This window comes from Amborella trichopoda, chromosome 9, assembly GCF_054954075.1.
Source record: "Amborella trichopoda isolate Santa Cruz 75 chromosome 9, AtrichopodaSantaCruz75HAP2 v2.0, whole genome shotgun sequence".
In the NCBI taxonomy this organism is placed as follows: Eukaryota; Viridiplantae; Streptophyta; class Magnoliopsida; order Amborellales; family Amborellaceae; genus Amborella; species Amborella trichopoda.
Window position 1 is genome coordinate 45,113,862 of NC_142344.1, and position 20,149 is coordinate 45,134,010.

A 20,149-nucleotide genomic window follows, 5' to 3' on the forward strand; every position below is an offset into this window, starting at 1 on the left:
ACGAGCCTACTTTCAATTAAACAAATTTATAAAACTTTAACTATAGGTGTAGTGACCATAGTCACCATACTATAGTTAACTCATTGTAACGAGAAAATAAAAATCATATATATATATATATATATATATATATATATATATATTATTTTATTTTATTTTTTTCTTTTTTTTTCTTTTTTTCTTTTTTTTTTTTTTTTTCTTTTTTTTTTTTGTACAAGCCAAGTAAGTTTGATGCTTTAAGTATAAAAGAAGTTTATATAAGATTGCAACCTTAAAATGTAGAACTACGGATGTACCTCCAAAATCCATCAAAAAATGTTATTTTAATGTTGAAAAACCATCTAATTGATCATCTCGACATCGAGATGTATGACTATGAAAAAAAAAAGGATTTTAGTCACATAAATAGTGCATCTTACAACACATTATCTAGACCGTCCATTTTCAAGATTTTCATATGTTTATAGATATACTTGATTTTAACTATTTTTTTAATTTAAAATTTTATAATTAGATATGAAAATAGATTTTGAAATAATCATTTTACATCGAAATTATTTTTTACGATAAAATTTGAAGGTGCGCCTTAATTTGATTGTTTAAGGTGCAACCTAATGGAAACTATAGCCTTTAAGTATAGGTGCGGTAAGTATATAGCCTAGGCTCTAAACAATCAAATTAGAGCCTACCTTCAAATAGTATCGAGAAATGTGTTTCGACACTGGAAATCTTTGTGACAGTCTTAAAATATATTTTTATATTTATTTATAAAATTTAAAGCTTCCAAAACAGTGTAGATCGATAGATATGTGAAAACTTGAAAATCTTGAAAATTGACGGTCCACTAATGCATTACAAAATACCCTATTTTTATCAAGTATTTTTGCCAATCTGTATTTTTTACCCAATTTTTTCATCTGACTTTTTAAAATAAAAATGATTTGCTTTCGATTTTCTGGTGAGCCGATTTATTGATAGTCCCCGACTTGCTAACTATTGATTCAAGTTGTGTGGATTTTAGAATATAGTCCATACAATGTTTCACTTTAATTAGAAATGAGTCAAATCAAGCACTATAGGCATAATCTACATTTGTCTCATGTTAATCTGGATGGCACCTTACCCACTCGCAAAGTGGAGCAAGGCACACTCTGACTAGAGGTGGCAATGGACTTGGGTTGGGGTATGAGTCCAAAAATTGGACTTGGTTAGTCAGTCCATGTCCAAATCTTGGATCCAAACACTATTCAGGTCTAGATCCGAGTCCTGGACCTGACCCGACCCGACCCATTACCACCCCTAACTCTAAGTTCATATTTTGAAAGTCAGAATTAGGCTTTGAGTTGTTAGGGTGAAATTCCAATTCACTCAATCTGACTTAGTTAATGCCCTAGTCGGATCAGACAACAATTAACAAAGAAATTATATATTAGGGAAATTACACATATATCTGTTATATTTTACGTTATTTCGGATGTACCTAATAGTTTCCGTTATTATATGTCTGACTGTTTTTTACCTTTCATAACGTAAATTTTTAAAAAGATGATTTTATCCTTTTTTTGGTGTTGAACAACCGAATTGAAGGGTTTTTCGGATGTTCAAAATCTAAATTCAATGTATTTTCGGTCGTTGAACAATATCAGTCACATTTCAGAAAGCTTACATTGCCAACATCCGTAAATGTGACATTTTCAGATGTTAAACATCTGAAAATGGTTTCGGATGACATCCGAAACTGTGACTGCGAAATTCCAGAATCCGTAAGGAGGGTAAAGTTATCTTTTTTAAAAAATTACATTATAAAAAGTAAAAAACGAACAGACATGTAATAACGAAAACTATTTGGTACATCCGTAATGACGTAAAATATATCAGATATATATGTAATTTTCTCTATATATCATCAATGTTCTACTCGATTGAGTCAACTCAAACTTGCTTGAATAAGTTGCGTTGGGTAGAATGCATTGCATGTGTGCAGCCTAAACTTGGGGTTAAATAAATAACATAAATTTTTCACTCTATGAATTATATTTCTTTATGAAATGATTTAAATCAATTATAAATAACTTGTACTTTGTTTGGTTATACTTTTTAGGGTAATATATTTCTTTTTTTCCTTTTATTTTTTTTATTTTTATGAGAAAAAATATCTAGACAATTTTTGTTACTTTTTGAAAACTGTCTCAGCTTTTATACACAGTTTCTATTGTTTATCCTTTATCCTAATATTGCTCTAAAGATTTTTCCTTTTTTTTAATTTCTTTTAATCATTTTAGAGCTCAATGTGGACTTGGCAACTCAACTGTGTTAGGTTACAAAAACCCTATTACATATGGGAAAAGGAACCCCTAACTCCGATACCACTAGTATCGGGTAATAGACCAACTAAAAACAAGTTAGGCGAGTACAAACCATATATGAGCGTGAGAAATAAAGTATAAAATATATATACACACCAAAATAATACGAAATATGCATGACTCACTTCAAAAAGCCTACATCTACATGCATGGCAAATTGAAATCTATTATAATGAGAGTTAGATCACATATTTTGAGACAAGGAGTTCTCTCTAACCTTCGATAAAATCCAGTTGAGTAACTCCTTGAGTCCAGCTCTCCTAACCAACATCACCCAAGAGCCTCTCATCTTTAATCCACAGCTAAGCAATTGTTTAGAAAGAGAACTTTGAAAATAGTCAAAATGTTTTCTCAAGAAAAAGGGATATCGCACATAATCTTCGTGAGAACCACTTCTCTACAATGAATCAGCCTCTCAATTAGCATGACGAATCATCACAATGTTTCTTTCCCTAAGAAGCTAATTTTCTTTTATATTGAGGCATTGCCTCTCTAAGCAAGCCCTACCTCTTTATGTAGGAGGTGACCTATCTCTCTTTAGAGGAAGCTGTCTTTCCCTAAATAGGCACATATTCTTTAATTTTTTATTTATTTGTTTGGTTTCTTATATTCCTTAGGAATCCAATAGCAAACTGTGAACTTCATTGAATTTCTTGACTAACTTTGAAAGCTAACTAATATCAATGCCATATAACATGAGGTGTGACATTTGGATATCATTGCTCAATAAAATCAAACTCACTCGATTAAATCAGCTCAATTGGCCACCAAGTTCCATGGCGAAGCCAAGTTAAAAAACGATAAATTATAATATATGATCTTAGTCTACCTAATATGTTCAAAGTATTCTACACTCCCATAGAAGTATACTATGGTTGGAAACTTTGGAACCCACCTAAGAATAAGAAAAAGATTCTTTTCAGAAGAAAAATTTTCAATTTTTGAGTTCTCTATGAAAGAAATACCTAAAAGCCCTAAAATGACAATAGAGAGAATAAATGAAAAACTCCCTAAAAAATTAAAAACAAGTACTTCAATAAATCACACGTCATGTATTATCCATTCCTTCAGTTGTTAATAGCATATCAAATACACCAAATTTTGGCAAAAAAACAACCTAGAGCAAAACAAATGATATAGATTGTGATGAACATAATCACTTATACCATATAGCAAGAAAGAAAAAAGACAGATCTTGGACACATTCAAATTGCACCTTTGACCCATCTAGCAAGAAAAAAAACAGATAGATCTTGGACATCCACTCAACAGCAATTTTAAAAAACAAAAAAACAAAAAGAACTAAATTTTTGTTCAAATGACTACATTTTCATGTTGAGAAGGCCTTCACAATAAAACAAAAAATTCAAATCAGATTGTGGCGATGTTTAATGTCCATCGATGCAGTAATTAAAAAGAATCCATTCACAAAATTAAAAACTTGCATGTTTAGTGCATCAAGCAAGAGATTGAAAAGCAAGACTGCTTAGGCATCCATTCAAATATCCAAAGAAAGACTAACAATTTCAACTAAAAATCCACGTTTTAATAAGAAAACAATCTCATAGACATCCATTCATCATTAAGAAGGTGTTCTCATATCATTTGTTGTTCCGTGATCATTCTAGGTGGAGCTGCTTAATGTTGGTCAAAAGTATGGAAACCGCCAATTCCGCATAAGGTTCAAGTATTCTTTTGGACTGCACTGCAAGGTAAGTGCCTCATTGCGGGCAATTTGTAGTGGAGAGGTAAAATACTACCCAATATTTTCTCAATCGTTTTTTTTTTTTTTTTGCATTTTCCCTTCGCTTCTCATATTTGGAAATGGGCTTTCGCAAAGATGGGTTGCTTTGTGATGTTTTCATGTTACCAAGAAGCTATAAGGATATTATAGACCACTTCACTTTGCCGGGACCTCCTAAGTGCCTCATTGCTGGCAATTTGTAGTGGAGAGGTAAAATACTACCCAATATTTTCTCAATCGTTTTTTTTTTTTTTTTGCATTTTCCCTTCGCTTCTCATATTTGGAAATGGGCTTTCGCAAAGATGGGTTGCTTTGTGATGTTTCCATGTTACCAAGAAGCTATAAGGATATTATAGACCACTTCACTTTGCCGGGACCTCCTAAGATGGGTAATGTAATTTGGAAGATCTTTCAAGGGGTGGTGACATGGGAGTCAGAGAGGAATAGAAGAACTTGAAAGATGTAGTAATGGATGTTGAGAGAATTGAGAACAAAATTCTAGGTTGTGTGGATTCTTCTTAATTACGAAAGATGGCAAAAGGTATCATAGGTAAATATTTTCTTAAATTTAAGGAACTTAATTAACCATTGTATTTCCAAGCCTCGGCCAACGGGTAGATGGACCCAACCTTCAATTATATATTATAAATTAAATTTTGCCGGAACCTGGGCTGGCAGGGATGGGAGGTGTCCGTAGACTCGGGAGGGATTGTTCTCTTCGCTTATGTGAGGCCATGTGAGACTGCAACAGCGAACTAGGTTGAACTTAGTTCTCGTTTGCAAGGTCTTAAAATTGCTCAGAATAAGGACTTTGGAGGCACTTTAATAGGGGAAGGTGATTCGTTTAAGGACCCAGTTTCTATGCGGTCAAGCCTGCATATGTAAAAACGTAAGCCTATTAGTAAATCTATTTTTTAGATAGATTTTTTTATTTAATTTTGAAGAACATGTAATATCTAACATGGAGATCATGAATGTGGAAGTTAAGTAAATTTAAAAAACTAGAAATAATAATTCTAGTAAGAAAACATTTAGACCGTTAGTTTCCATTATTTTTAGATGGAACACCTACTTGCATCCATCTTTAAGATGAATGCTTTATACTTTTGGGACCGCATATGTAATCATGCACTCCAACCCGCATGAAACAATTTTCCTTTGCTTAATGCTACTAAGTGATGCAAAAGGAACAAAAGATACCCCGTGGGTTTTAAGATCTATCCCGTTACATGGATATGTGATAAACACATGAATGTTTCCTTCATCCATGTCTATTGTGAGGCAAATGCGGTGGCTACTTGCTAAGCAAAGTGAGGATGTTGATTGTCATGTCTTGTTGCTTCTCATAATTTGTTGTTTTTTGTGTAATAATATGTGCCAAGCAAGTTTATCAATAAAGTTCTTAATATTGTCAAAAAAATATTTGTTGTGTTTGATAACTTTTTTCGAAGTTATAAAAACATATGGGAAGCAATTTTGATTGAACCCAGAATTCTAGATATCTGGAAATGTAGAACTTAGCCAATTCTACATGTTCACTGATGTTATTCATTGACAAGGGGGTGATGTTTTGAATGAGATTTCTAAATCCAGGCTCAGCCATGATCGGTCCAATAAATTGGATGGTCTAGATAACATAAAAGAAATAATGTGGTTCGAAGTTACAACAAAATATAAAGTTGAGCATGTATAAGTATTTTAATTTTATGTTTTCACTATACATATCAATTGAGGTCAAAATTTGATCATCCACACTGGTCACCCTCATGAATCTATACAACGTGAAAAAAAAAAAAAAAATGTTAAAAAAATGGAAAGGCCAAAATACCCCTTAAACCTTGAGGGGTATTTTGGTCATTTTATTGATTTGAATCATCTTTTTTATATTTTATACAGATGCGCACACACTTCAAATTTCATCTTAATCTAACATTAAGACAAAAATGCATGGATGAAGATAAGACCCACATTTTCCAAATGACATAACAGTCTATATCGTACGTAAAAGCCATCAATCTCAACCCCATCAAGATCTATCGAGTTTTTAAGTATTTGAATTTTATCCTCCTTTAACAAGAACGAGCTAAAATATGGAGCATATCTTCTTCTAACACTTTCACACCTCTAAAAAAAAGCTTTTTTCAAACCATTTAGGGTCGTCTTACATGGATCGTGATGCATCATTTTGCTCTATCAAGAGCCATACCCCCAATTTTCATATAATCCTAAAAATATTTTACACCAAACTTACATATAATGATAAAATTTGGAGGTGCACCTTAATTGGGTTATTTAATGTTGCAACCTCATAGAAACCACAGCCTAGATAAATACAAAATGAAATAGTCAGGGATTGGATCTGTGCGGCCTTGGCCTTGGCCTAGGCCTTGGTCTATTAACAACATGTGAGCCTCCCCGAGGGAAATTGGATCTTTGCTCCTCCACATGATGATCATTTATTGCAATTTGTGGTGATCCATGTGGATAAGCATTACGAGATTTCTGAGGCCTGCGGCTTCTCGATCCCTTCGTATTATATGGGAGCGGTTGAATAGTCCGTAGATCAGGTTCAGGTACAAAACTAAATGGCAGCCTTCTATTGTCCATCTTCTTGAATGTAATGGAAATTCTAAAGAATCATCAAAGTAAAAGAATCAGAAAGGGAAGGATGAGGACAGGCAAAAGCAAATGATTCATGTTACAGATATCATGCAAATTATTACAAAATTCTTCCTTCCCTCTTAGTTCTTTCCAGATTTTGCTCGAATACAAGATTCCATTTCATTTATAAGCACAAACAAATCCAGCATTTCAATAAAGAGAAAATAAATGAACAGCTTTAGTTAGGATGACTCTTTTCAAAACTAGTACCATAAACCTCTATACCATGGAAGCAGTAAGCAGGGAGCAGCTTCTTTTGGGGCTGCTGCCAGTTCAGAATAATGATAACAAATTACGTATTCAAATTTCAAGGAAAAGGTTTGAGAAAGTTTTCTATGAAAAGAAAAGAAGAGAAGAAATATATTCCAATATTTGCAAATCCAAATTTTGGAAAACACCATATAAAAATTGTTCTATATTTCTGCAAATTTACCTGAGCCTGATACATTAAATAATTTACAATTATCAACAGATCTAAAATCCAATGAATTTTTTATCCATTCACTTGCTTCGAAGTTCAAATTAAAAGCATTCATTAAATTCATGCCTTCAAATACCCTCGAGTCTAAGTATTGACAAAATCACAATATACAAATCTCAAGTTAAAATATGACATTAAAATGCACAAGTATCGCAAACTACCTTTTAGAGGGAACGGCAGGCATGCAATGCTTGGCAACATCTGCAGAATTTCCATTCAAGACTAGCACTGAACCAATTGGCAAAGGTAGGGCCATTGGACCCTCAAAGACACCAGGCTCCACACATTGCAAATTTGTACCAAAGAGAATGCTGCACTCATTGAGGAGAGACAGAGTGCAGAGAGGTCGAACAAAGTCATGGTGATCAATGAGAGGAGGCATGAAATCTCCCTCGTCGTAAATGTCAACAACACAGCTGTTGGGGATGCAATTAGGAGGGAGGACATGCCACCCGATCAGCCTCTTGATGATCACCTTGAAAAGATGAGGAATGGGTTCTGCATCTTCATCTCGAATGATGCCTTGTGAGGTCCCGTATTTATTCTGTCATCATAATATTTGTGTGCAAGTGTGTGTGTGAGAGAGAGAGAATTAGGTCACGTGCGAAACACAACATATCCAATGGTTGACAACAATTGAAACTCATTCAAATAAAAAACAATTAAACCATTAACATTTGAAGAGAGAGAGAGAGAGAGAGAGATAACAGTATGAATGACTTTGAAATACCTCAGAATTGTAACAGCAACCAAATTGGATGGCTGCCCCTCTTCCTTGTGCTTTATGACTTGTATATGTGCATTCTGCAGGTAAGAAGACGTGCATATCAAACCTTCGAGCACATGATGCAGTTCTTGGAAAAGAGGAATTAACCAGAAAGTATAATGAATGTCAAAAAGAACTAAAGAGTTTGTAGGTTTCCTTTGCAAATAGAGGCAGGGTTATATGACATAGGGACCATAAAGGGGCTTCATGCCGAATTTATTTGCTCAATAACCTCAGAGGTTAGGCAACAGTGAATTAAAATTTTGAAGAAATAAACACCAGGAAATACGGAGAAAGAAATGAATTCAAAAATAAGAAATACACAGAAAATAAAGAAAATAAAACCAGCAGGTTGCCATGCCAGTAGTGACAAGTTGTCAACAACTTTAAAAACCAAAACAACAAGTAAAGCAAAAACTTGACTCAACACTAAAATTAATGAAAGCCACCAGTAGCAAGCTACCTAAGGCTATGTAACATGGAAATGGTTCTTGGCCACACCAATGACATGGCACGTGTCTGATACAACCTCAAAAAATTGTGAACCTTTTTTTTGGAGTGAATGTCACAAAGAGTACTTAAACTCACACAAATCTCCCCTTCCCCCCTCTCTTAATGTTGTATGGACGTGTGGCATCTTAAAGGCTAATCATTTCCCTTTGTTTCTTTCTGGGGGTAGTTCACCTGTAGGAATCAAACTTGGGCTTGAGGTTGGCGTTTCTTAAACAGGTGCCCATGTGGAACATCAGCACCCATATTGGCGTCATTGTAACAAAGGTTCCAGGTGACAATGCAAAACAAGTTCGATTTTGATTTTGAGGAAATACAATTCAATGAAATAACATGTACCAACTAAAAACATCTTAAGGCTACTACACTGGCCAAACCTACTAATGGATATCAACCTAGGACGTCAAATATTAGGACCAAAAACATTAATTCTTAGCTGCACCATTAAATAAATAACAACGAGAATTAAAAGAGTAAAATGGACATGACTTGAAGTCCAAACATTAAACACAAAACATGAAAACTAATAGGAAGGCGAAAAATTATGACGAGAGATCTCAAAAAATGCAAAAGAAATGTAAGTATAGTATATTATGAGTTCTTCATGACGTCAACATATCACACATCAAAGTGTCAATGCATGGCACACACTTACAAGGAGAGAGCAGTGTAGGATCATGGGCAAAAAAAACGGCATCGCCTTCTTCCTAGGCAGCCGCCTCACCCCACCACTGTGGCCGGCCACCTGCCTAATGGTAAGCAGGCCTTTTGAGGAGGGCTGGCCCTGAGCACCTGCCTAGGTAGGTGACCCCCTAGGTAGGCTGGGTGCCCAGGTCTCATCCTTGCCTGAGGACATTTTAGGAAATGCCCTCGGGCAAGGGAAATTGTCTTTTTCCCCCTTTTAAGGGAGAAGAAAGTCTTGGGGGTAGCCAAAATCCCAAGCTATTTTTGAGACATTCAAGCTCCAAAAAAACCCTCAGAAAAAGGATATTTTGGAAGTTTTTTCGAGATCTAAAAATTTTACAAGTTCGAGAAATTTATTTATCTTTAGTTATTTGATACATTGTGAACTAGAAAGAGAAGTTCTAAAAGGTACTTTAGGATCATAATCATCCAAAACTTCAAATATCGAAGAAGATGGTGATTGAAATCTCAACTCCTATTAAATTTCTTTTCATCTTATGTGCAGTTTTATGCCTTTCTCATTCTCACTAAATTGCAGGTTAGAACTTCAGACTTTTCCATTTTGGCAAGTGTTATAGACTATGGAGATTGGAGTCTGTGAACATTGCAGTAAGGACTTGTGGTTGTGTTCTTGTTTGTATTTAAGTTATTTAGTATTTGATATTTAATATTTACTGATATTTGAGTGTTTTACGGAATCATGGATATCATTTGTTAGTTCTTCTGACTTTACAAATTTGAAATGTGGTTGAATGAATTCAATGTTCTTCAGCGATCAGCTGCATATAATGCATAGACATTTGGTTAGAATACATATAAATGCATAAATATACCACAAATGTTAATTGTAATGCATATATGTTTGTTTGGGCCACACATATATGCATATGTCTGTCTGGAGCGCCTCAAGACCTCAGCGCCCCGGCGGGGGCAGGTTTCCTTCTCTTCTTTTTCCGTCCCTCCCATGGCAACCTAGGTATCACCTAGCAGTTTTTCAAACCTCGCATAGGATAATGATACATGGGAGTGGTATCTATTAGACATGATAAAATCTAGGCATATATTTCAAAGCTGAAGTATTTGCATATGGGTGTGTTAGTGTGTATTTCACAATATGAAACTATATATTTCTTCCTGTATTCAACATATAGATAACTAATAATGTTTTGCCACACAAAAGCTTGACATCAAAGAGCTGACTGGTAATCTCTATCTTTAATTTTATTATCACAAAGTAATACAATACAAGCATGTCACTGGACAATTTATCAAACCATCATCTAAAACATATGGCAACAAATGTTTAAAAGCCAACTTGGCACTCACCCAGCCAACTTGATTTGTCCGACCCCCCATATCAGACATCAATCTGGCTTGGGAATCAGCCAAGACTACTCCTATCCTGTTTTTGTCCACATATTGCTTTGAGTTGATTTTGAATCAACAATTCTAAACTCTACTTGGTTCTGACAAAGATCAGACTTGATCTTTGTGTTATTTCAAAATATGAAACTATATATTTCTTGCAGCATGCATATAGATAACTTATCCACACACAAGCTTGACATCAAGAAGCTGGACTGGCAATTTCTATCTTTAATTTTAGTATAACGGAATAGATGACTCGAACTAATACAATACAAGCATGTCACTGGACAAATTTATAACACCATCATCTAAAACATAAGGCAACAATGTTTAAAAACTAACTTGGCACTCACTCAGCTAACTTGATTTGTCCGCCCCCCATATAAGACATCAATCTGGCTTGGAAGTCAGCCAAGACTACTCATATCCTGTTTTTGTCCACATATTGCATTGAGTTAATTTTGAATCAACAATGCTAAGCTCTACTTGGTTCTGACAAAGATCAGACTCGATCTATGAGTAAGATGCTTGAGAAGTTTCAACAGGAGTTCCTCAAGAAGGACAACAACCATGGCAATAAGTTTCACCTTTTTCAGTGGAAAGAGATTTGTAGATGTTGAAGATTACCAGAGTTAGGGAAAAAGAAAACAGTACTATACAATTTTACCAGTATAGCACAAGACTTCAAAATAATGACGCATCCTACAAATAGAGAAATAAATTTTAATGTCAGACTGCCAGACTAGTCCAGTTCAACCAGCCCTAAAGAATTTGACATTCTTAATCAAGTTTGACAAAATCTCATTTGAAGATGGGACAAGACATCTCCTACACATGATTCCTTCTCCAACTAGTTGAGCCGACAGGTCAAGCCTGGACGTAATAACAATAGTATTGTATTGTTTCTTTTTACTCCTTTTGCCCCTTCATGTAGCCTATATTCTTTGGGACTTTCATGAAATACTACATTTATCGAAGGACAATAGAGTCACATGAAGGTGTATAAAAGTAGCTTGAATGGTCTTTCAAACCCCAACACACAAAGGGTTTCAGTTAAATTCTCAGCTCCTCTTGAACCATAGCATTTTCAACATAGGAGAAGAACCTGTACCTATTTGCAAAGCTGGATTACACATCCAAGAGGACAGGAAAAAGAAGAGCACATGTGGGTTGACTTGGTGGTCTTCAAAAATCAGGAACAGAAAACTACTCCAGCTGTAGAGATTACAACAAATGGATATCTCATATCCATACTCTTTTCCAATAAATGCGCTAGCAAGTGATGTATCATGAAGAACGTTTTTTTTTTTTTTTTTTGAGATTCGATTGTATCATAAACTACGTTTTTAATACTTTTTTGTATCCTTTTTGAGTTTTTTATGTTGATATTTCAGTTAGCTGGACTTTATAAATTCATCACCATCACCATCAACAAAGCCTTTTCCCAATTAACTGAGGACAACTACACGAATTCTTGCCCGCCATTCTGCTCTATCAAGGGCCACACTCTCAATGAGGCCACAAATCCTCATATCTTTTTTCACTACTTCCAACCATATCCCTTTGGGCCCACCCCTTGCCAATTTTTTAGCCTTCCACTTGAACTAAATCACACCTCCTAACATGTGTTATACTGGGTTTGCATCACACATGGCCAAATCACCTAAGTCTACTTTCTCTCATCTTATCGTCTATTGGTGCCATGCCTAAATTCCCCCAAATGTATTCATTTCGAATTCTATCCCTTCTTGTCTTGCTACTCATCCATCTCAACATCCTCATCTTAGCTACACTTATTCTATGGGTATGTTGTTTCTTGGCCGCCCAACATTCTGCCCCATAAAGTAATGTTGATCTCAGAACTTGCCCTTCAGCTTCATTCGTATGCGGCTATCACATAAAACTCTGTTGCACATCTCCACTTCTCTCACCCAACAATTTATAAATTCATGTGGGCGAAAATTCAACTCTATAATCCTAGCCCAACCTAGAGGTTGTAGATTAGGATTTCTCATCAAGACAGTTTATTTGAAAGCAACCTTCATATAAGTCCTTCAAAGTGCTCTTGAGGCGGCTAGGTAACAAAGTTTTTCATGATTGATTCTTGCGAAATCAACACGGTACATAAACCAATTTTCCCTCAAAAGACTGGTAAAAATTTTCCAGGTTTGGCATCAAACAAGAACATGAGCTTGAAAGAGAATGAGAGCCCCAAGCTAGAGAAAACCCCCTTTTATAGACAGACTTTCTATAGGGTTTCTATGAGAGAGAAGAATAGAAAAAGAAAAAACCACCTTATCACAAACCAACCTTCTCTAGGGTTCAAAAAGAGAAGGGGAAGAATAAACCGCTGGTGGAGAGCCTCAAGCCAATTAGGGAAATTTGGCCCTAGAAGATTATTAAGCACTTTCATTCTTACTGAAGGAAAAAATGCCTCACCATTTTATGTGAAATATATAATAGAAGTACCAAAACAGTGGAGAAAAACAACTAATAGACAACTATCAGATAGATAACAAGAAAACAAACCACAAAAAATAAATCTAAAAGAAAATAAATTACAAAGTTACAAGGGAAACCGTTATGAGTAGGAAAAACCACAAATCTCTTTAAAATCCTTGTTTCTCCCATTCTTCGCTCAAAATCCTCGTTTTTCCCTTTTATTGTCCTTTACCTTTTTAGTAAACCAAGAGAGCCGCTGAGACACATCTAAGAGGTTACCTATTACTGGTTCTTCCTTTCTTTTTTGCACTAACAAAACCCCTAAAACCCCCTTACATTTTATAGGTTTTCCATATTTTCTCTAAGAACTTGATTCTCTCACCCTTACCATACCCAATTGAGGATGCATATCTCCCATCTTCATGAAGATGGAAACCCAACAAACTCTCCCTCTAAACTCATGTGGAGGCTCCCCCAGCCAAGATCTTACCAAGCTTACTCGTTTTCAACAAGAGTTTTCTCATCATGTCTTTCTCCTTCATTACTAAAGGCCCCTTCTCGACATATCCCTTGAAAGTTTAGAATCTCACCTGCATCCCATGGTATTCACTCTTCAATCTGAAAACCAACTTGTCTTGAGGTTCTTTTTTGCCTTCTAGTACCCATACCAATTTACACATTGTGGTGTTTGTGCACGGAACTACTTTTCTCCAGAATAAATTTTTTCTACTTATCCTATTTCGAGGGTTGGCATCCACTAGAGCTCCCTCGCAACAGAGGAAATTATGGTTCTTCTTGAGGGGGTTGTTCCCCCTATCCTTCATCCATCATCATGCACCAAGGCAACTCTAAAGCCACAAACTCACTTCTTCCCCAAGATCTTTATTCTCTTCCCATCCATGTGGTCACGTTGTCAATACCACAATATTAGGATGAACTTTCTATACCTATGTATAGATTTTCTTTCTATAACCTTGCCTTCTAAGTATAACAGCATCATATTGTTGGCCTATTGCGACCACAACTGTACCCTCTGTCAGCTCCTAACTCATCTTACCAAAAGGTGGTGCAATTAACCCAGTCATCTAACTTCCCTATTGAGATTAAATTCATTTCGAGATCTGGAATGTGCCTCAAGATTTTCAATATCAACTTGGCCCTAAGATTTGTTTTGATGCATGCATCTCCTACACCATAATATATGAAGTACTTGTCTTACCCATGTGAACTAACCAAAAACTCCCGACTTATATGATGAAAATAAGTTCATATTTGGCATTACATGGTAAGTTGTTCTTTATTCAATGATCCCTTCATTACTACTGCTCCTTTCTATTAAGGAAACTTTCATTATTAGCCACAACTACAATAATATCACCATTCCCAATTGTAGCAATGGTTTTCTTTACCGTCATTATTAATGCTTTCTTCTCCGCATTATTAATGCTTTCTTCTTTGAGACTACACTTGAGCTTTTGACACTCTTGTAATGTGCTTCAACACACCATAATGGTAGCAAGCTCCCAGATTTCGACCTTGCTCTCTCATGATTGTGATAATCCCCCCAAGTTGTTCTACCATGATCTTCAACTGTCAATGCATGTGCTTGTGTAGATCCCATGGATCACTCTTGATTAGCAAATTACTTGTCACATGTGCTCAGTCACACAAAGAAACCACCAATATCATCGAACCATTTGGTAATGAGCTAAACAACAACAAAGCCTGCAGCTCAGCATTTAGAGTATCATTTTCATTAATGATGACTAATTTACAATTATTTGCATATCATTTCGATGATCAACTATAGACGTCCCTTTTCTAAACTTCAGATTCACTAACTATCTAATCAATAAATATTTATTCCTAGCCATCTTTATTCCACATATATCATGTAATTTCTTCAATAGATTCCATGGAATTCTCATCCTACACATGGTAGATGAATATTTCATCCAGAAATTGTCGAACATTCACAATTGTTTTTCTATCTAATTTATTTCACACCTCATTTGGCATATCTTGTGGTTCTTACTTTTTCCTTCAATAGAAATCTTTCAAAACAAAATATTCTCCATCTTGGATTTCCAAAATACACACTTATTTCCATTAAAACAAATGATCCTACTTACAATACTTGGATACATTTTAAAACAAGTATGAAAATACCCAATACCAAACCTATGCTTTAATACCAGTTGTTGGTGTAGTTTCAACCTCATGCACACCGTACCGCATTCTAAATAAGAAGTATTTCTTTAGAAGTACATTTCTGTCTCTAGAAAGAGGGGAATATAAATAGGATTTTATGCTCAAATGGCATATATATATATATATATATATATATATATATATATATGGAAGATACTACAAAACGCCTATAGACGAAAATGAAATGAACAGTGATTTCACCTACCCTCATCACCATCCAAACTCCATCTCACAGTCACAGTTGTCCGGTAGTATTTTATTTTTCATTTTTTTTTTTTTTTTACTAATCGGAATGATCTGAAATTTGGAGCGTGTGTACATCTTAGTGAAGCGCACCTAATAAAAATATGAAAAAAATAATTCGTAAACTATAAATTGACCAAAATACCCCCATAAATTTACTGGGGTATTTTGGTCAATTTAAATTTTACAAATTATTTTTTTTCATATTTTTATTAGGTGCGCCTCACTAAGATGTACACACGCTCTAAATTTCAAGTAATTTGGATTTGTAAAAAACAAATGAAAATTAAAACCCTACAGTGCGATGAAGTTTGGATGGTGATGAGGGTAGGATAAATCACTATTCATTTTCGCCTACGGATGTTGGGAAGAGTTTTCCTATATATATGTATATATATACACACACACACACATATATATACACATGGAAAAAACTAACAAACACTTGACAGCTATAATGAATAGTAATATAGGTGGAATCCCAGCTGTAAAATCTTCATCGAGTGGTTCAAAATGCATATCACTATCTTAATTTTAATCTTTCTTCTAGAAATCAGATCGTGATGAAATTGTACTGAAAAATGGGGTGCACAAGAAAAAAATATAAAACAAATATTTTTAAAATATGAAATGACCAAAATATCCCTGAAAAATGATGGGGGTAATTTGATCATTTAAATTCTTAAAAGTATAATTTTTTTTACTTTTACATGGTTTGCAATAGTGTTAAGTATATACACCCAAAATTTCATCTTAATCAGATTTATAGAAAAAAGATTACAATTCAAATAATTATATGTACTTTGAACCACCCGATGAAGATCTGACATCTGTGATTCCGCCTATATTACTATTCATTATAGCTGCCAGTGTTTGGTAGCTTTACATATATATATATATATATATATATATATATATATATATATATAGTCATTTTGGTGAGGAAAAGATTTTCTCTAGGGTCTAGAAAGATAATGATAGAGAGAGAGAAAACCCCCCTTTCATAGTATAACTTTTTTTACTTTTACATGGTGTGCAATAGTGTTAAGTATATACACCCAAAATTTCATCTTAATTAGATTTATAGAAAAAATATTACAATTCAAATAATTATACGTATTTTGAACCACCCGATGAAGATCTGACAGCTAGAATTCTGCCTATATTACTATTCATTATAGCTGTCAGTGTTTGGTAGCTTTACTATATATATATATATATATATATATATATATATATATAAAATCATTTTGGTGAGGAAAAGCTTTTCTCTAGTGTTTCTAGAGAGAGAATGATAGAGAGAGAGAAAACCCCCCTTTCATAGAAAGCTTGTCTCTAGGGTTTACAAAGAGAGCAATTGGAAAAGAGAAAGCCCCCTTTACACAGAGAGCCTCTCTCTGGGGTTTAGGGAAAGAAGAACCTTTAGCAATGGGGAAACTCAATTTGGTGCAAGTTCTTTTATTCCCTATGGTTCTACCCTAGATAAAAGGTTTCCCACACAAAGTTGTGTGTTAATCGTTTTTCACTTTGATTTACGATCTTTTCTCCCTTGTTACTAGCCTTGTATATCTAAAGGTGGTTTATGTGGTAGCTTTGACTTATTAGTTTGGTCCAATTACTGTATAAGTGTTTCACACACATAGACATGAAGGTGTTGTTCCCCAAAACTTGTATCCAAGCCAGTTTTCGTTCTTTTTTTTCCCCTTTTCCCAAGTTGGTACAGGTATTTTTCATGCGTGATTTTCAACGGTTTACGTATTGGAAGTAGGACAATAAGACAATTTGTCTCAATGGAAATAAATGACCAATCCAGATATCGAAGATAAGGATGTCTTGTCTTATAAAGAGCTATAGGATACCTTGAAGGAAAAACTCAAGTTGCTTCTTATTTAAGTTGATGTTATTTTAATGCAGGGCTGGCAAGACATTTATTAACAAAAGTATCAAACGCATCTAATTGTAAACGTAAGTAGAGTAGCATATGCCCTAAAAACAAAAAACTAGAGCAGAATAAACCAGGTCGACGTGACGAAGAGAAACAATTGAAGTAATAAAGTTGAAAACTCAGAATTCCAAATGAACCTAACTATGCTCCTTTCTATTCTAGGTAGCGAGAATTAATTGAAGAGGAATACCACAAATGATCCACTATGCAATTGAATATCCATAGAGAACGCCACGGACTAGTGCAATGCATATATAGAAGCATAGGTCATTGAACAGTGATTCAGTCAAAGAGTAGAATTTGAAAATATATCCAACTTTATCTACGAGAATAGCATATACCAAAATGAGTGAGGAGCAACAATAGGATGAAAAGAAAGTTCATGATGATGAAAAAAAATAAGATTGTTAAACACTGAGGATTAATTAAATTTAAATTGGGTACATCTATACACATAATATAATAAAATTGAAGCACACGTGTGCAACATAGTCTTCTCCCAACATCATGTTCACAATTAGTATTAGCTCACCTTCAAGGCAACCTCAAACTTTTCAGTTCTTGAACCATAATTCCTTGACGTATTGTCTTGCTATCCATGTTTCCCTCTGGTGTTTTTATGTATCTCATGACACAAGCTTTCATCATCAATTCCTCTTCTCCAAAAAATTATTTTTCTCTTGGCAAGTTCTGCTCGCTCGTGTCTCCTTTTTTTCATCTATTTGGAGTGATTTTTGTATTGGTTCTTAGTAATTTTATTTCTTTGTGATTCATCTTCTTGCTTTTTCTATATTAGTGAGCAAGGAGTTAGAATCCGTGCCCAAGGTGCAAGAAACAGAACCAAAACACTATAATGTGAAGGGTTCACCACTCATCTTCTTTCGTGTTTACATTAAATTTCTTCCGCGTTTACATTGAATTTCGATTATAATGTCTTAAATTCTCAATTGTTTCTTGCTTCCTTGAACATTGATGCCGCAGTTTTTCTCAACTGCCATTTTTTTCCATTACCCCAATCCAAAAGACAACTAAAATGTCATAAAGAAAAGAGATCGAGCACATCCTCATAGAAAAATTAAGAGAGAGTGAGAGAGGCAATAAACCAAAAGATAATTAAGAATTAAAAATAGAAGGGATCAAGCACATCAATTATAAAAAATCACAAAGAGAGAGAGTAACCCAATCGAGAGAGAAATATAGGAAGGAATAAGAAAAATATACGATACCTCTGAGTTGCCCTTTCCTCCCCATCTCCTGTAACTCATCTACATGGTTAATGATCCTCTTCTGTTCAGCAAGACTGAACACACCCACATGAAGCTCCAAACCCCCAAGAATATTTACAATCTTCCCATTAACTCTCTCTAAACAAATAAAATCCTTCTTTCTCACCACCCTCATAAAACGGAGATACTCTCTATCATCTCTGGAAAGCATCACAGGCTTCTGTTGAGACTCCACTGATGGCCCTGTAACTTCTTCAATTGGGTCACCCCATGACTGACTGCTCACTTCTTCTTGGTCTTCGAGCTCTTCTTCCTGGACCATATCCGCCCATGACATTCGTGGGGTAGGGCTAGGGTTTGCGGCTGAATCATGGTCCGGTTCACAGGAATTTTTCCCAGATTCCAGCGACTTTGGGCTGCAATCTGACTGGTTTGTGATGAACTCTGGAACGTCCTGTGAATCATGGTCCGGTTCACAGGAATTTTTGCCAGATTCCAGCGACTTTGGGCTGCAATCTGACTGGTTCGTGATGAACTCTGGAACATCCTGTAAGTCACCTGGATGAAAGGAATCCCAAAAAGAAAGGCAAGTGATTAAGAGATAGACCGATTGAGAGAGAGAGAGAGAGAGTTCAATTCAGTCGAATTAGGATCAAGGTCCCCAATTATGATTTCAAAATTGTAACTCGGCATAAAGAAGAACGAGAGAGAGAGAGAGAGGAATTCTATAGAGTGGAAAAGAATAAGGAAGAATAGAAGACAGTGAGAAGACAAAATTTAGAGAGAGAGAGAGAGAGTATCTCGTGGAGTAGGATGGGAAAGAATAGAAGAGAGTAGAGAATATAAAATTTAGAGAGCGAAAGTGAGAGACCTGAAGCGATGGCGTGGATACGTTGATGGAGGGTGTTGATGCATGTAGAGCAAAGATCTTGGGAGAGGAAGGGGAGCCAGTGGTTCAGGATATTGGCCGCTACCTCAAACTCAGAGCTTTGAGATGGGACGTTCATGGCCGCGCGTCTCAGACTGTACCGCACCCAGCAAACGAACCAATTCACCTCTCTCTCTCTCTCTCTCTCTCTCTCTCTCTCTCTAAAGGTCACTCTTTCTCTCTCTAAAAGGTGAGACACTATCTCTCTCAGTATTCACCTGCGCCATGGAAAACCAACTCACGCTCCCTCGATCCTTCCTCCACAGCACCCTTGGTAAGGCTCTTCCATGATGATTTATTACCATTATAAACCCCTTCTTTTCCTGAGCACTACCGAAGCACATGGTATTTTTATGACCATATTACCCTTAACAGTTAAGTCTCTTTATTTATTTATTTTTTTAAGGATTGTATGCAAGACCATATTTCTTTTCTTTTTTTAAATGTCGAAGATAAATTTAAATTAAGGGGGCAAAGCTCCAATAAATAAAGAAATAGAAGAAGGGTGTGGTTTCCATGAGGTTGCAACCTTTAACAATCCAATTAAGGCACACCTTCAAATTTTTTCATAACA

The 20,149-nt window shown here is 35.3% G+C and overlaps 1 protein-coding gene across 1 annotated transcript; it reads right to left on the reverse strand.

Annotated features, from left to right (window-relative positions):
- Positions 1-6,293: 6,293 nt before the first annotated feature.
- LOC18433047 (RNA demethylase ALKBH9B) lies at positions 6,294-19,851 on the reverse strand. The gene is made up of 5 exons (XM_088847938.1): positions 19,519-19,851; positions 18,648-19,205; positions 7,983-8,056; positions 7,414-7,796; positions 6,294-6,739 (listed from the first exon to the last, which is right to left on the reverse strand). The coding sequence occupies exons 1-5, from the start codon at positions 19,652-19,654 to the stop codon at positions 6,457-6,459; spliced, it is 1,434 nt and encodes a 477-aa protein (XP_088704064.1). The 5' UTR covers positions 19,655-19,851; the 3' UTR covers positions 6,294-6,456.
- Between the last annotated feature and the right edge of the window lie 298 nt (positions 19,852-20,149).

Excerpts from the sequence above, each read along its gene's own strand:
- LOC18433047 (XM_088847938.1), bottom strand. The coding sequence starts at position 19,654 with ATGAACGTCCCATCTCAAAGCTCTGAGTTTGAGGTAGCGGCCAATATC. Across the intron at positions 19,206-19,518 it reads TATCCACGCCATCGCTTCAG|GTGACTTACAGGATGTTCCA; the intron begins GTCTCTCACTTT and ends CCTTTCATCCAG. Across the intron at positions 8,057-18,647 it reads GAGGAAAGGGCAACTCAGAG|AATGCACATATACAAGTCAT; the intron begins GTATCGTATATT and ends TCTTACCTGCAG.